Below are 16,235 nucleotides of genomic sequence, written 5' to 3' on the forward strand. Positions count from 1 at the left end.
CATTTGTGCTATTTCACTAAACCTAGCTAACAAAAGATAACTGAAAAATATATGGCATTGTAAAGATAGTACAGAGTAAACAAGATGTTAGCATATTTGTTACACGTTAAGAACATGCAGAACCCGAAGACCAATTTTACTGAGGCTAAAAGGAACACAACACCAACAGCTTATCAATATAAATACAGATCAATATAAATACAATTTGCAATAGTGATCTTTCTAAGTTTAGATACAGCAGTCAGAACTCAAGCTCACACACAACAGAATGAATGGAATGCCAACAACTAACTATCTTTTCCACAGAGACATTTGTGAACAATCCATACGACAAGCATGCATGCACCAAGATAAATTTTTCCTTCATTGTCCATGCTGGTGTGAATGACCTGAGACGTACCTCCCTGGACTACATGAAAAGAGACAAAGGAGCTCTCTGAGCATGTAGCCCAGGCCGGTATGACCCTGACCTTGAGTAGCATCTTACTCTTACCAAGAATGATGCCACAGTATGAAGACAAGATGATCAATTTCAACAATTGGCTTAAGTACTGGTGTCATTCAAAGGGGATCCAATGCCGGTCAGCTTGGGATGATATGCTCGACAAGCCACGATGCTTCGCTAGGGACGGCTTGCACCTGTCACCCCTGGGCTTTCGGATACTGGCAAAGGCTCTTGCTACCCCCATAGTGCCTTTTTTAGGCAAGGCTCAAAAGACAAACCCACCTCCTTAGGTATCACAAGGGATAAGAAACTAAGAGTAATGCTACTCAACACCAAAAGTCTAAACCTCAAGATGCATGCACTCGAAACTCTCCTTAGCATGGAGAACTTCGATATCTGTGCAGTAACAGAAACCTGGCTCAGGGCTCCCGAGAGCACCCCAGCACTACCAGGTTATACCTCATACCATGCTTTTCGGCCCCAAAACTTGGACCGAACCACAAAAGGAGGGGGAGTATCGATATTCACCAAAGATACCCACACCTCCAGGTTGGTGGCAAAGCACGAAGCATCAGAGACTATCCATGTGCAACTAACACTGGGTAAAACTGCCTTCCAGTTTATAGCCTGCTACAGACCACCCTCCCAAACCCAGGAACCCCACTCGGCCTTCCTGAGAACACTGGAAAATATGAAGGTCTCTCCAAACACCATTATATTGGGCGACTTCAACTACCCAAACATAGACTGGGAGCATTACTCTAGCTCCAACACCCTAGCCCAAAGGTTCCTAGAATTTATCAACTCAAATGCTATGGAACAACTTGTTACCACTCCCACAAGAGGGGAAAACATACTGGACCTGATCATCACCAACATGGGGACTCTACGCTCCAGACCAGAAGTGTATCCCTCACTGGTAAGATCAGACCATAAACTAATCTCACTGGATATTCACATCCCGATCCCACCCCCTGCCCAGAAAACCACAGTGAAAAACTTCTCTAAAGCAAATTTCACACTCCTCAAAACTGAGGTGGAATCCTTCAAAGCCCCCGGGCCTGTGGAAAATACAGCCCAGACCGCAGAATCATTTATAAACGCATTCTATGAACACCTTCAGGAATGCATGGATCATGCGATCCCAAATAAAACCAAGACCCAATCCTCCAAAGGCAGATGTCCTGTCTGGTGGACCCCAGCCATAAACAAACTATACAATAGAAGGAGGACGCTACTAAATGATAGAGCAAAATCCCAAAAAGGGAAGGCATCACTGATCAGTATTAGCAAAAAACTACGGGCACACATAAAATTGTCTAAGGCCAGCTTCGAGAGAAAAATTGCACAGGACACTAAGGATAATCACAAGGCTTTCTTTAGTTATGTTAGGAACCTGGGTGGTAATTCCCAGATATGCTCAGAATTAGTCCAAAATGACAAAAAATACACCAAACCCACAGACATTGCCAACATCCTAGCTGACAGGTTCAGCGCAAACTTCTCCCCCCACTCCCCACCAAAAGGGCAAATATCTATCCCAGCAGAGTGCTGCCCCTCTGACATCTCAGATGGTCAGGTAAGAGCCACCCTCTCCAAAGCAAAAACACAGCATCAATGGGACCAGACAGTGTCCTGGGCTGCATCCTACATGAACTCCAAGAAGAGCTAAACCCAAACATAAAACTACTGTTCAATCTCAGCCTTACTACAGGATATGTGCCCAAAGAGTGGCGTACAGCAACAGTGGTCCCTCTCCATAAAGGTGGTGCCTCAACGGATCCTGGAAACTATCGCCCCATAAGCCTGACTAGCTTGGTCTGCAAAGCTATGGAAAGGATCATCATGGACCTCATAAATAAAGATATTGGGGACCTACAAACAATGGATCCTACCCAGTTCGGCTTTGTTAAGGGCAGATCCTGCCTCTTAAACCTGGTTGATTTCTTTGAAACAGTCACCAAGGCCATTGACGAGGGGAAGGTGGTCCACACAGCCTACCTGGACCTCGCAAAAGCCTTCGATACAATACCCCACTCGGGCATTATAGATAAGCTCACCAGCTTAAATATAAACCCCTATGTCACTAGATGGATTGCAAACTGGCTCAAGGACAGAACCCACATGGTTAGAATTGCTGGAAACATGTCAGACTCCAAACCAGTTACAAGTGGTGTCCCACAAGGCTCAGTCCTGGGACCTCTCTTGTTCGGTATATATTTCTCGGAGGTACAGGCCAACACGGAAGGATTGCGGCTGACCAAGTTCGCAGATGACTGCAAACTGGGTGCCATAATCGACTCTCCAGCTGACACAAGCATCTTCCAAAAGGGCCTCATAGAAACAGACAACTGGTGCCAGAGACATGGCCTCAAGCTAAATGCCAAAAAGTGTATAGTCATCCCCTTTGGCAAAAACAAAGTGCCCACAAATTACCACATAGGTGGTAATCCATTAAATACAGAAGAATTAATTAGGGACCTGGGGACCCAAATTGATAGCAATCTCTCATTTGACAACCACGTGGCCAAAGTGGTTAGAAAAACATTTTATATAGCCCACCTAATCGTAAAGGGATTCACATCTAGATCAGGGGACGTCATCGTGCCTCTTTACTCATCCCTCATCAGGCCCATAATTGAGTACAATGCCCCTTTTGGGATGTACCTTACCAGACACCTGCAGCAACTGGAAAGACCCCAAAAGTACCTCACCAAGAGGATCAAAGGGCTCAAACAGATGCCATATGCTGCCCGGTTAAAGAAACTCCAGCTCTACTCAGTGGCATACCGCCTGTTCAGAGGCGATCTGTGCCTGACATATAAAGCCATGTCCAACCCATAATTAATGGACATGCTGCACCTCAGAACATCCAAATCCCATCGAGCTACGCGCTCGAGAGACTTGAACCTCAGCACTGAAATAAATAGGACATGCTGGAGGGACAGATTCATAACCCAGAGGCACCCTTCACTCTGGAATAAAATCCCAGTCCAGGTTAGGCAGAGTCCCTCATTGACTCTCTTCAAGAGGAATCTTGATGAGTGGATGGGAGATTGTAGGTTTACCCCGGGTATCACTTCTGTGTCACTGTTAGACAGAGGCACAGTATACTAACCTCGAAAAAGGGCATAGCAAAATAAATTTAAAATGGATGGCGAAAGCCAAACACATTCTGGCTAGGCTTATAAATGCCCTAGGGCAGATAGCCTAGTATGAACCTATGAACCTATGACACAAGATAATGCAGAGGTCAAACAAGAACAAGACAGGCATGTGAGGTTAGCTACAAGAGAAAGTACAGTTTTGTACCTACCATAAATGTAGATGTTCGAGTGCTAATACAGCTGCAGTCATAACAGATGGGTTCTCCTGCCGTCAGGCAGGTCCTCGATCGGCCGAATTCCAAAGTCTAGGTCCGGCGTAGGTTGTCGTCGCTTCTTCCCTGACGTCAGTGTGACAGGGGTATAAAAGAACCAGCCGACGCCATTTTCTTCAGTTTTTCTTGCCCCAGATGTCAGGTGCCCCCAGAAAGAAGGCAATACATAAAATTATGTAATAATGCAATGCAATATAATCAAAGACCAGTAGTTGCAAGCAAATACACCATAAAAGAATACCCCTAGAGGGGAAGGAGGGAGGGAAACCTGGACTGCAGCTGTATTAGCACTCGAACATCTACATTTATGGTAGGTACAAAACTGTACTATGTTCATCGTGCATACAGCTGCAGTCATAACAGATGGGTAGAATCCCAAAGCTAAGAAAGGGGTGGTAGGCACTAGGTGGAACTAGGAGGAGCCAAAATGCCCTGCAAGACTGCAGTGGCAAAGCCTGCTCTAGATTTGGAGTATAATGGTAGGTTGTAGTGCTTGGAGAAGGTATGCACAGAACTCCAAGTGGCTGCTTCTAAAATATCCTTGGTAGGAACTCCTCTGAGGAAGGTTGCAGAGGTGGCTGTGGCCCTGGTAGAATGAGTTCTAATGCCTGTAGGTACAGTTTTGCCATGAAAGGAATAGCAAAAGCGTATGCAGTGGGCTATCCATTTTGAGATTGTCTGTTTTGAAACTGGCTTTCCTTGAGCTCCTACCGCATAGGCCACAAAAAGCTGTTCTGATTTTCTGAAAGGTTTTATTCTGTCCAAATAATAACGCAGTTGTCTGTGGATGCCCAAGGAATGCAGTAATCTCTCCCCTTTGTTTTGAGGATTAGGATAAAAAGTAGGTAAATGTATGGCCTGATTTAAAGCTACCCTGGATACCACTTTAGGCATAAAGGACGGGTTGGTACATAATGAAACTCTGTCCTGATGGAAGATGATAAAAGGCTGGACAGCCATAAGAGCCTGTAGTTCTGAAACTCTACGAGCTGAAGTGATAGCCAGAAGGAAAGCTGTTTTCCAGGACAAATATTGTAAATCTGATGAGGCAGCTGGCTCAAAAGGAGGCAAAGTCAGTTTTTCCAGAATGAAATTAAGATCCCAAGCAGGTATTGGTTGTTTTTTTGGAGGTCTTAAATTCTTAGCCCCTCTGAGGAACTGTCTTAATAGAGGGTGAGAGAATAAAGGTGGATCAGTGTTGTATTCTGCAGAAATGGCTGAGGCATGGATTTTGATGGAGGAGAACGAAAGTCCACTGCTTAGCAGTTCAGCCAAATATTGTAGTATTTGAGGTAAATTCAGTTTTCCAGGGCACTGGCCCTTTTTCTCATTCCAGACACAAAAACGTTTCCATTTTGCAGAGTAAGCTTTTTTAGTTGATGGCCTTCTGGCCTCCAAAATGACATCCTGCACCTCCTTGGAGAGCAGGGCCTGCTGCGATGCTAAGGAATCTTCCATGCGGCTAGATTGAGTGTTTTCAGCTGACAGTGAAGAGTTTTGAAGCTGCGCTGAGTCAGAAGAAGAGGCATTAGAGGCAGGGTCCATGGTGGGGAATGCGTCAGGCTCCTCAGGAGTGGGTACCAGTGTTGCCTTGGCCAGTCCGGAGCAATGAGGATCATCTTTGGTCTGTCTGCTCTGGTCTTCAATAGGACTTTGGGCAGTAGAGGAAGAGGTGGGAAGGCATAAACTGTCATTGATGTCCAGCTGAAAGAGAGAGCGTCCACTCTCCAGGCCTTTGGATGGAAGATCCTTGAGCAGAATTTTGTCAATTGATGATTTTTGTGGGAGGCAAAGAGATCTATGTCTGGCCTTCCCCATTCTTGGATTATTTCTGTAAATACTTTTGGTTGCAACTTCCATTCGTGTGGATCTGTCATATTCCTGCTTAGGTTGTCTGCCAGCGTGTTTTCCTTGCCTGGCAAGTACTGTGCTTGTAGTTCCATTTGTAAGTCCATGGCCATGTTCCAAAGTGACATGGCCAGTCTGCATAGGGGATAAGAATGTGTTCCTCCCTGCTTGTTTATGTACCACATTACTGTGGTGTTGTCTGTTCTTATCAATAGCTGACCTGGTTGTAGAAGGTCCTTGAAAGCTATAATAGCATTTATTACTGCTAGCATTTCTTTTTGATTGATGGAAGGTGCTTTTCTTTTTGGGTCCATTTGCCCTGAATGCACCGGTCTGTCATGTGCGCCCCCCAGGCGTAGTCCGAGGCGTCTGTTGTGATGACTTGATTTGCTTGAGGCTTGCTGAATGGAAGACCTGTGTTTGTTTGACATGCTTGAGCCCACCACAGAAATTCCTTTTGCAGACATGGAATTAGTGGTATTATTGTTTCCAAACTGTGGCTGTGTTGAGACCATATGTTTTTAGGTACCATTGTAGTTTTCTCATATGCAGCTTTGCACATGGGATTAGTAAGATGCAAGATGCCATGAATCCCAGAGCCTGCAGGATTTTCCTTGCAGTCAGCCTGGTACAATTTGCCAGTGTTCTGAAATATTGAATTAGTTGCCCCTGCTTCTCTGGCGTGAGGTAGGCCATCTGGGTGTTTGTGTCCAAATTGGCACCCAGGAAAATTATCTTCCGAGAGGGTATTAGTCTTGATTTCTCTTTGTTGACTGTGTATCCTAGAGAGTTTAATAACATTATTACATAAGCCAGATGTTTCAGAAGAATGTGCTTGCTGTCCACTTGGATCAGGCAGTCGTCCAAATAAGGGTATATTTGTATCCCTTGAAGTCTGCAGTAGGCAGTTACTGATGCCAGGCATTTCGTGAATACTCTGGGCAGTAGATAAACCAAAGGGCAATGCAGAGAATTGATAATGGGTTGAACCTGCAAGAAATCTGAGGTATCTTCTGCAATTTTGTCTGATTGGGACATGCAGGTATGCCTCCTTGAGGTCCAGTGTTACCAGCCAAGACTCCTTGCCCAGCATGGGAAGAAGTTGCTGTAGAGTGAGCATCTTGAATTTTGGTACGAGTAGGAATGTGTTTAGGATGGAAAGATCCAAACTAGGTCTCCAATCTTTTCCCTTCCTTGGCACCAGAAATAGCCTGGAATAAAAACCTTGACCTTGTTCATGTGTAGGTACCTCTTGAATAGCTTTCATGTTTATAAGATCTGAAATTTGCTTTTGTGCCTCTGCCCTTTGATTGTGTGGCAGGTTTGGCATGCCTTTCATTTTTGGAAGGGTATGAAAATGGAATTTGTAGCCTCTGTTTATAATGTTCAGGATCCATTTGTCCTTTGTGACAATATGCCAATTTTTTGAGAATAGTGCTAGCTTTCCTCCTAAGGGGGCTGCCATTTGAGACCTGGTTGGCATGCAAAGGGGAAAGTCATTGGGTTTGCTTTCTGAAAGATTGCGAGTTGTCCTCACCACCTCTTTGTGTAGGAGCTTGCCGTTGTCTACCTCTGTACGAGCCTTGTGATTGTCCTCTGCCCCTCGGGCGCCTGTATCTGCCTCTTTGGGGTCTGTCTGTGGCAGGAAAGGACCAGTTTTTGGAAGGCCAATTTCTACTAAAACGTGGGGGTTGAACCTGCAGAAATTATTTCACAGTTTGCATTGATTTAGCCTTTTCCTCCATTTTCCGTAATACTTCCTCAGCATTTGCCCCAAATAGTACATCCTTTTGAAGAGGGGCGTCTAGTAATTTAGCTTTGACGTGATCAGGCAAGGCTTGTTCCTTGAGCCAGGCATGCCTACGTATGACTGAGCCTGTAACAGCAGCTCTACATGAGGCCTCTAGAGCATGAAAACCACATTGTAAGGTATGTTTACCCACTTGTTCTGCACTATGCATCAAATCCTGCAACTCCTTCATGTCTGGTTGTTCAGGTTGTGACATTTTACTTTTCAATTGAGATAACAGAAACTGTTGGTATTTTAGCATATGAAACTGACAGTTTAAGGCCCTCATGGATAAGGTAGCCGAGGTATATACCTTTTTTCTCCACCTTTCTAAGGATCTGGAATATCTCTCGGAAGGCAATGGGTTTTTGGCAATGGAGGCCTTAACTCCCTTGGGCCCCTGTGAGATGGTTTTCTAGGTCAGCAGCATGGCTTTTGTATAGAAATTGGTGTGAGTCAGGAACCCTGTAGTACCTGTCAGGCTTAACTGGAGCTGGAGGAAGAGAGTCCGGGTTAAGGCAGGCCTCCGAGTAAACATCATCTAGGATGTCCAGGACAGGAGGTATAGCCAGAAGCCTGTGCTGGGGTAACAAAAGAAATTCCCTGAGCCTTTTCTTGGAATCTGAATAATCCTGGCCTTCCCAGTGGAAGTGTTCCCTTAAGGTATGCAGAGTTTCACCAAATGAGTAATCCTCAGGGGGGGGGATACAGAAGGAATAGACTCCTCTGCATCAGAGTCTTCAAAAGGGGAGTAAGACTGTTCCTGATAATCAGAGTGCTCTGAAATAATGGAGCCCTGATCAGAGGAGGGGGAATCTTCCTCCACTCTGGGTCTTTTGTCCGGAGGTGGCTGAGAACCTCTGATTAGAGTAATTAAATCCTCAGCCATTTTAAGCATCTGTTTCTTAGGCATGGGGCCTGGAGATGGGCCCTGTGTAGCTGGTATCTTAGGGTGCATGGTAGCTTTAGACTTGGTGAAAGCCTTGATGGAGAAAGAAGAGGAAGGTCTGAAGACACCTTGAGTGGAGGTGGACCTGTCCACATTCTGTGTTTCAACGCCAAGCGTGGCTTCGGTATCTGTAGTCAGGGTGTGGGCCGAGGAGCCTGCGACCACGGGTACAGGAGACACTGCCAAAGATGTGTCGTCAGTAATCAGGGGCGGCGTAGGTGCCTCGCTGAGAACCGGACCACGTGTAGTCAGCTTTGGCGTGGTGTCGGTAGAGGCTGCGGACCTCGAGTGTTGGTCCTTGTCTTTGCGTTTTTTAGACAAAACCGGAGTCGGAGTATCTGATGACATAGTATAGTTAAATGCTTTCCCAAAAAAAAGCTGGGCGAACTCCGCCCGACGCTTAATAGTGCGTTTGTTGAATGTAGCACAAAAGCGACAGACCGAGACGTCGTGGTCTGGGCCTAAACAAGGTATACAGAGGGAATGGAAATCCTTATGCGGTATTTGCTTCCCACAAGAAATACAATTATTAACTTTGTCTGACATCGGTCTGAGGCAAGAAAAGTTTCAACGGGGTACTTAGCTTTTAAGAAGACTTTGGTTCCAAATTTTTCGTAATCTCAGGAGCTGGCCGACCGGCACTTGCGAACTGCTTCTGCTTCGGGCACCGCGTGGCAAGAAAGACTGGAGAAAATGGCGTCGGCTGGTTCTTTTATACCCCTGTCGCACTGATGTCAGGGAAGAAGCGACGACAACCAACGCCGGACCTAGACTTTGGAATTCGGCCGACCGAGGACCCGCCTGATGGCAGGAGAACCCATCTGTTATGACTGCAGCTGTATGCACGATGAACATGATGGTGATGGTAACATCCAAGAAAAATGATACCCAGCAGCTCATGCATTTTATTGAAGAGGTAAACTTTACCATTTGAAGGATCTTTGTACTTAATACCCATACATGAAATTTAAAATCATTTTTTTTGCCTTTACTATGCAGCAATTGAAATGGACAGTACAGAATCAAACTCAATAGCAACAAAGAAAAGGTATGATCTTCTTAACCACATGAAATGTAACCAGATATTGAATCAAGACTCAAAATCAAACACTAGTCTACCAAACATAAATGACTAAAAACAAAAAGTGTTAATAGTCAGTATTTTCATCATATCAACTGCAGAGCTGCTTCATCACCACCACCTCCAAATATGAGATATGCAATCCAGTCTAGTATGTATCACGTGACCAGAAAATATGTCCAGTTGTAAATGTTCAGAAAACTTCCGTACAATATCAATCATCATCAAGAACAAGAGAGAGAAAAAATCATATTTTACCTTTGTTTGGGATCTTTCTTCAATAATCCAGATAAAAGTGATTTAGCTTCAGGTGATAATGTACGTGGAAATCGAATTTCTTCCATAAGGATGAGTTCAAAGAGTTTTTCGTGGTCCTGATTATAGAACGGCAAACGGCCACACATCATTTCATACATTACTACTCCAAGCCCCCACCAATCTACTGCACGACCGTAATCATTATCTTCTAGAACCTGTAGAAGATGAACATTATTTTTACATGGATACAGGACAATGGATCATGCAGAGACATAATGTAAAGCATGTAACACTTTGCAAAGATTGCTTGCAACCTGCTGGATATCAAAATATCAACACTAAGTGAAGAGGATTTCTATATTACTATACTAAGAACAAACACACACAACTACACATACACAAATGATCCCTATCACCTCATCTGAAAAAGTACAGTTGTGTACTTACCATAAATGTAGATGTTCGAGTGTATTCACTGTTGCAGTCATTACAATTGGGTTATCCTGCTGGCAGGCCACCCGCAGTCGGCCTGAATTCCAAAGTCTAGGTCCAGCATCAGTTGCGGTCACCTCCTCCCTGACGTCAGTGCGCCAGGGGTATAAAAGATGCAGCTGATGCCATTTTCTTCAGTTTTTCTTGCCCCAGATGTCAGGTACCCCCAAAAGGGTAGGCTAAAAATATGTCAATAAAGCATGCATGCACCAAGATAAATTTTTCCTTCATCTACAAGCAAATACACCACATAGGTTGTATAGAATAGAGAAGTACAGATAAGTTCCAGCAAAATAAGGGGGATGGTGGGAGGGTAACCTGGACTGCAACAGTGAATACACTCGAACATCTACATTTATGGTAAGTACACAACTGTACTATGTTCATCGTGTTTCACTGTTGCAGTCATTACAATTGGGTTAATTCCCAAAGCTAAGGTTGGGAGGCTGGAGCTAAATGGGATTAGGAGCGGCTAGGAGGCCCTGCAGAACTGCAGTGGCAAAGCCTGCCCTGGATTTAGAGTACAGTGGTAAGTGATAATGCTTTGTAAAAGTGTGCACTGAACTCCAGGTTGCAGCCTCTAAAATATCTTTGGTTGGTACTCCTCTGAGGAAGGCTGCTGAAGTGGCTGCTGCTCTGGTTGAATGTGGCCTAATGCCCTTAGGCACTGATTTGCCATGTTGTGAATAGCAGAAACAAATGCAGTGGCCTATCCACTTAGAAATAGTCTGCTTTGAGATAGCCTTTCCTTGTGATCCTGCAGCATACACCACTAGTAATTGTTCAGTCTTTCTGAAAGCTTTGGTTCTATCCAAGTAGAAGCGCAGCTGTCTATGTCCAAAGAATGCAGAAGTCTCTTACCCTTATTCTGTGGGTTTGGGTAAAAGGTGGGCAAATGAATAGTTTGGTTAAGGGCCACACTGGACACTACCTTAGGCATACATGTTGGGTTTGTCCTCAGAGAAACCCAATCTGGATGGAAAATGATAAAAGGTTCCACAGCCATGAGTGCCTGTAGCTCTGAGACTCGTCTTGCAGAGGTTATTGCTAGGAGCAGAGCTGTTTTCCATGATAAAAATTTTATATCAGCTGTAGCGGCTGGCTCAAAAGGAGGCAAGGTGAGTTTTTCCAAGACATAATTGTGGTCCCATGCAGGTACTGGTGATCTCCTTGGAGGCCTTAAGTTTTTGGCTCCTCTGAGGTACTGCCTTAATAAAGGATGAGAAAAAATAGGTGGCTCTGTATTATAATGAGCTGAAATGGCAGAGGCATGAATCTTAATTGATGAAAAGGATAGGCCTTTGTCCAGCATCTCAGTTAAATATTGCAAAATCTGAAGAATATTTGGTATAGTCGTGACAATCCCTTGTGCCTGGTTCCAAGCACAGAATCTCTTCCATTTTTCAGCATAAGATTTTCTGGTACTAGGCTTCCTGGCCTCCAAAATAACATCCATCACCGCTTTAGAGAGAGGTGTGTTTTGAATGACTACATTATCCGCCATGCTGCCAGATTTAAGGTCTTGAGTTGGCTGTGCAGGATCCGATTGTCATGTTGGGACAGTAAATGAGGAATATGAGGTAATGTCCAGGCTGGGTATTGAGACAAGTTCCTTAAGATTGAGTACCAGTGCTGGCGGGGCCAGTCTGGGCCAATCAGTATCATTTTTGGCTTCTCTTGTCTGACTTTTAGGAGTACCTTGGGGAGGAGAGGCAGTGGAGGAAAAGCACATACTGCTAAGTTTTTCCAGCTGAAAGATAGAGCATCCCACTTTCCATGCTTGCTTGTGATAAGTCCTTGTGCAGAATCTATGTAGTTGGCAGTTGTGAGGGGAAGCAAATAGATCTATGTCCGGGCATCCCCAATTCCTTGTTATCATGCTGAAGACTTGCGGATCCAATTTCCACTCGTGGGGATCCATGAGATTTCTGCTTACTTCGTCTGCCAGAGTATTTATCTTTCCTGGCAGGAATTGTGCCTGCAGATGTACTTGGTAAGTCAATGCTGTGTCCCACAAAGTCATGGCTAGTCTGCATAGGGGGTAGGAATGAGTGCCTCCCTGCTTGTTTATGTACCACATGACTGTAGTATTGTCCGTCTTTATCAGTAGTTGCCCCGGATGAAGTAGATCCTTGAAGGCTATCAGGGCATTCTGAATAGCTAGCATCTCTTTTTGGTTGATATGTAGATGCATTTGGCTTGTGGACCATGTGCCCTGAATACATCTTCCTGCCATGTGGGCCCCCCCAGGCATAATCTGATGCATATGTTGTTAATATCTGCCTGGCTGTGGGTAAAGCGAATGGCTGCCCCTTGTGGTGACAGGCCTATGCCCACCATCGAAACTCCTGTTGCAGGCAGGGAATGAGGGTAATTATTGTTTCCAGGCTGTGGCAATGTTGAGTCCAAACACTTTTTAGACAGCATTGAAGTTTCCTCATATGCAGTCTTGCATATGGAATTAGCAGAATGCTGGATGCCATGAAGCCCAAAGCCTGCATAATTTTTCTTGCAGATAACTGGGTCTTTGTTGCCAACATTTTGAAATACGTAGTCAGTTGCCTTTGTTTGTCTGGCGTGAGATAAGCCATCTGGGCAGTTGTATTTAAGCTTGCACCCAGGAATATTATCTCTTGAAAGGGTACTAGTTTTGATTTCTTTTCGTTTACTGTGTACCCTAGGCATGTTAGTAATCTTTTTACAAAAGCCAGATACTGTAGTAGAGTGACCTTGTTCTCTGCTTGAATAAGGCAGTCGTCCAAGTAAGGATATATTTGTATTCCTCTGTCTGCAAAATGCAATTACTGGTGCCAGGCATTTTGTGAAGACCCTGGGCGCAGTAGATAAGCCAAAGGGCAGTGCAGAGAATTGGTAGTACATTGAGCCAGCTATGAATCTGAGGTATCTTCTGCATGATTATCTGATTGGGACATGCAGGTATGCCTCTTTTAGGTCTAAAGTCACAAACCAAGCCTTCTTGCCCAGCATGGGCAGAAGCTGCTGCAGAGTCAACATTTTGAATCTTGGAATATCCAGATATGTGTTTAGAATAGACAGGTCCACTATTGGTCTCCAGGCTTTGTCCTTTCTGGGCACCAAGAACAGTCTTGAGTAAAATCCTTGTCCCTGCTCTTGCTGTGGTACTTGCTGAATGGCCCTCATGTCCATGAGGGATGACACTTGCTTTTGTGCCTCTGCCCATTGATTTTTTGGCAGGTCTGGCAAACCGTTTGCCCTTGGCAGGGTGTGAAAGTGAAACCTGTAGCATTGTGACACTATATCCAAGACCCATTTGTCCTGGGTTATTTCATGGCAAATTTGAGAAAAAAAGTGCTAGTTTTCCCCCTAAAGGTGCTGCCAGAAGATAAGTGCTTGGCACAGGCAGGGGGAAGTCATTGGGACTGTTTCCTGTATGGCTGTGATTTGTCTTCTCCGCTGTTGGAGGTAGAAGTACCCCATTGTTTAGACCTGTATGAGCCTTGGGGCTGGGATCTGCCTCTAGGGCGTCTGTATCTGCCTCTTTGTGGCCTGTCTGACACTGGAAAGGACCAATTCTTTGTAGGCCAGTGCCTGCTAAATCTTGGAGGCTGTACCTGTAAGTAATCCTTGACTGTTTGCATAGATTTAGCTTCTTCTGCTTTAACACCAAACAAGGTGTCATGCTGTAATGGAGCATCTAATAATTTTGCTTTAACATGATCAGGTAGATTCTGTTCCTTTAACCAAGCATGCCTCCTAATGACAGAACCCGTAACAGCGGCCCTGCAGGAGGCCTCCAGAGAATCAAAACCACATTGCAAAGTATACTTTCCCACTTGTTCAGCTGCATGCAAACAATTCTGCATTTCTTTGTTTTCTGCACATTCAGAATTTATCAACATTTTCTGTTTAAGCAGTGACATAATATATTGCTGATATTTAAGCATATGAAACTGACAATTTAAAGCCCTTATATCCAAGGTAGCAGAAGTGTAAATCTTTTTTCCCCATCTGCCCAGTGCCTTGGAATCCCTGTCAGAGGGGGTAGGGTTTTTTGCAGTGGAAGCCTTGACCCCTTTGGGACCCTGAGAGAGAGTTTCTGGTTCAGCAGCAGGGTTCTTAAAAAAGAAATTTATGTGAATCAGGAACCCTGTAATATCTGTCTGGCTTAACAGGAGCTGGAGGTAAAGAGTCAGGAGTCAGACTGGACTCTGAAAATACATCATCTACAATGTCTAACACAGGTGGAATAGCAAGGGGCCTGTGCTGAGGTAGTAAAAGAAAGTCTCTGAGCCTTTTCTTAGATTCTGAATAATCTTGGCTCTCCCAATGGAAATGCTCCCTCATGGTATGCAGAGTTTCCCCAAAAGAATAATCCTCAGTTGGAGAGGCTGAAGGGATAGATTCTTCAGCATCAGAATCCTCATAGGGAGGAAGAGAGTATTCCTGATCAGAAGAGGAATCAGAAGAAATGGAAACCTGATCTGAAGATTCATATTCTGTCTCTTGCATAGGCCTCTTATCAGGAGGGGGGTGGGAACCCCTGATCAAAGTAATTAGGTCTTCGGCCATTTTGAGCATCTGTTTTTTAGGCATGGAGGCCTGTCCACGGGGCTGTTGTGCTCGTTTCTTTGTCTTTAGAGGTGCTTTAGTCTTAGCCTTTGAAGCTGAAGTCATTTTAACATATAACTGTGTAGGCCTGAAAACACCCTCAGAAGCCGATGCCTGCTCAGCGGCTCCGGACCCATCTGAGGGAACAGTTTCCAAGGTTCCAATAACTTGAGTTTCCAGCGGCCTAGTCGTCTCCAAGTGGGAGTCGGAAGCGGCCTGCGGCTCTAAAGTAGCAGGTGTCAGGGGCTGCGAAAGCGCCTCACTGAGAACCAGTGAACCGGCGACTAGCTTAAAAGAAGCCTCGTCGTCAGTTTTGGACCTCGGATGCCTGTCTTATTCTCTTTGCGTTTCTTTTGAATTGCGGTAGTCGGATGGCTATCCGACGACATCATGTAATTAAATCTTCTGCCAAAATAGTGAAATGCAAAATCGTATCGACGCTAAGAGTGCGTTGCTTAATTCTAGCACAAAACCGACAATTATCAATGCTGTGATCAGGGCCTGGGCAAGGAATACAGTAATAGTGGAAGTCCTTATGAGGTATTTGCTTCCCACAAGAAATACAATTATGAACTTTTTCTGACATCGGTCTGGAGCAAGAAAAAAGTTTCCCCAACGGGACAGTTAGCTTTTAATGAAGACTTCGGATCTGAAATTCAAACACTAAAATCTCAGGAATCGGCCGACCGGCACTTGAACTGCTTTTGCTTCGGGCACCACGCGGCAAGAAAGACTGAAGAAAATGGCGTTGGCTGCATCTTTTATACCCCTGGCGCACTGACGTCAGGGAGGAGGCGACAGCAACCAACGCCGGACCTATGTAGCCTGCCAGCAGGATAACCCAAATGTAATGACTGCAACAGTGAAACACGATGAACATCATTACATGGCTAAATGAATGGAATAACTGTACTAGCAATAAGATGAGGGAAAAAAGTCTAAGACCATATTACGAGGGCTTCCACCAATTATATATATATTTTTTTACTCTCTAGGTTGCTGACAAACTGTGTTACACTATAAAAAGTACAGTTGTGTACACTTACCATAAATGTAGATGTTCGAGTGTATTCACTGTTGCAGTCATTACATTTGGGTAATCTGCTGGCAGGTTGCCCTCAGTCAGCCTGAATTCCAAAGTCTTGGGTCCTGTGTCAGTTGCTGTCTTCTCTTCCATGACGTCAGGGGTATTAAACATGCAGCCAACGCCATTTTATATATATACATATAGATATATATATATATATATATATATATAGACACACACACACACACATGCATCAATATAAACTTTACCTTCATCTACAAGCAAATACACCACATAGGTTGTAGGAGACCGAGAAAGAAAGATAAACTGTAGAATGACAGGGGGATGGAGGGATGGTAACCTGGACTGCAACAGTG

General features: G+C 44.6%; 1 protein-coding gene across 4 annotated transcripts in view; it reads right to left on the reverse strand.

Moving 5' to 3' along the window:
- AKT1 (AKT serine/threonine kinase 1) overlaps nt 1-16,235 on the reverse strand; it is a 1,868,331-nt gene that overhangs the window by 290,268 nt on the left and 1,561,828 nt on the right. For all 4 annotated transcript variants that reach the window (XM_044074354.1, XM_044074351.1, XM_044074355.1 and 1 more), the window contains one exon: nt 9,750-9,964. In XM_044074354.1, coding sequence (XP_043930289.1) covers nt 9,750-9,964 — 215 coding nt within the window. The remainder of the gene's footprint in view (nt 1-9,749; nt 9,965-16,235) is intronic.

The sequence above is a fragment of the Protopterus annectens genome, chromosome 6.part0, assembly GCF_019279795.1.
Source record: "Protopterus annectens isolate FY-2018-M chromosome 6.part0, PAN1.0, whole genome shotgun sequence".
Taxonomy (NCBI): Eukaryota; Metazoa; Chordata; order Ceratodontiformes; family Protopteridae; genus Protopterus; species Protopterus annectens.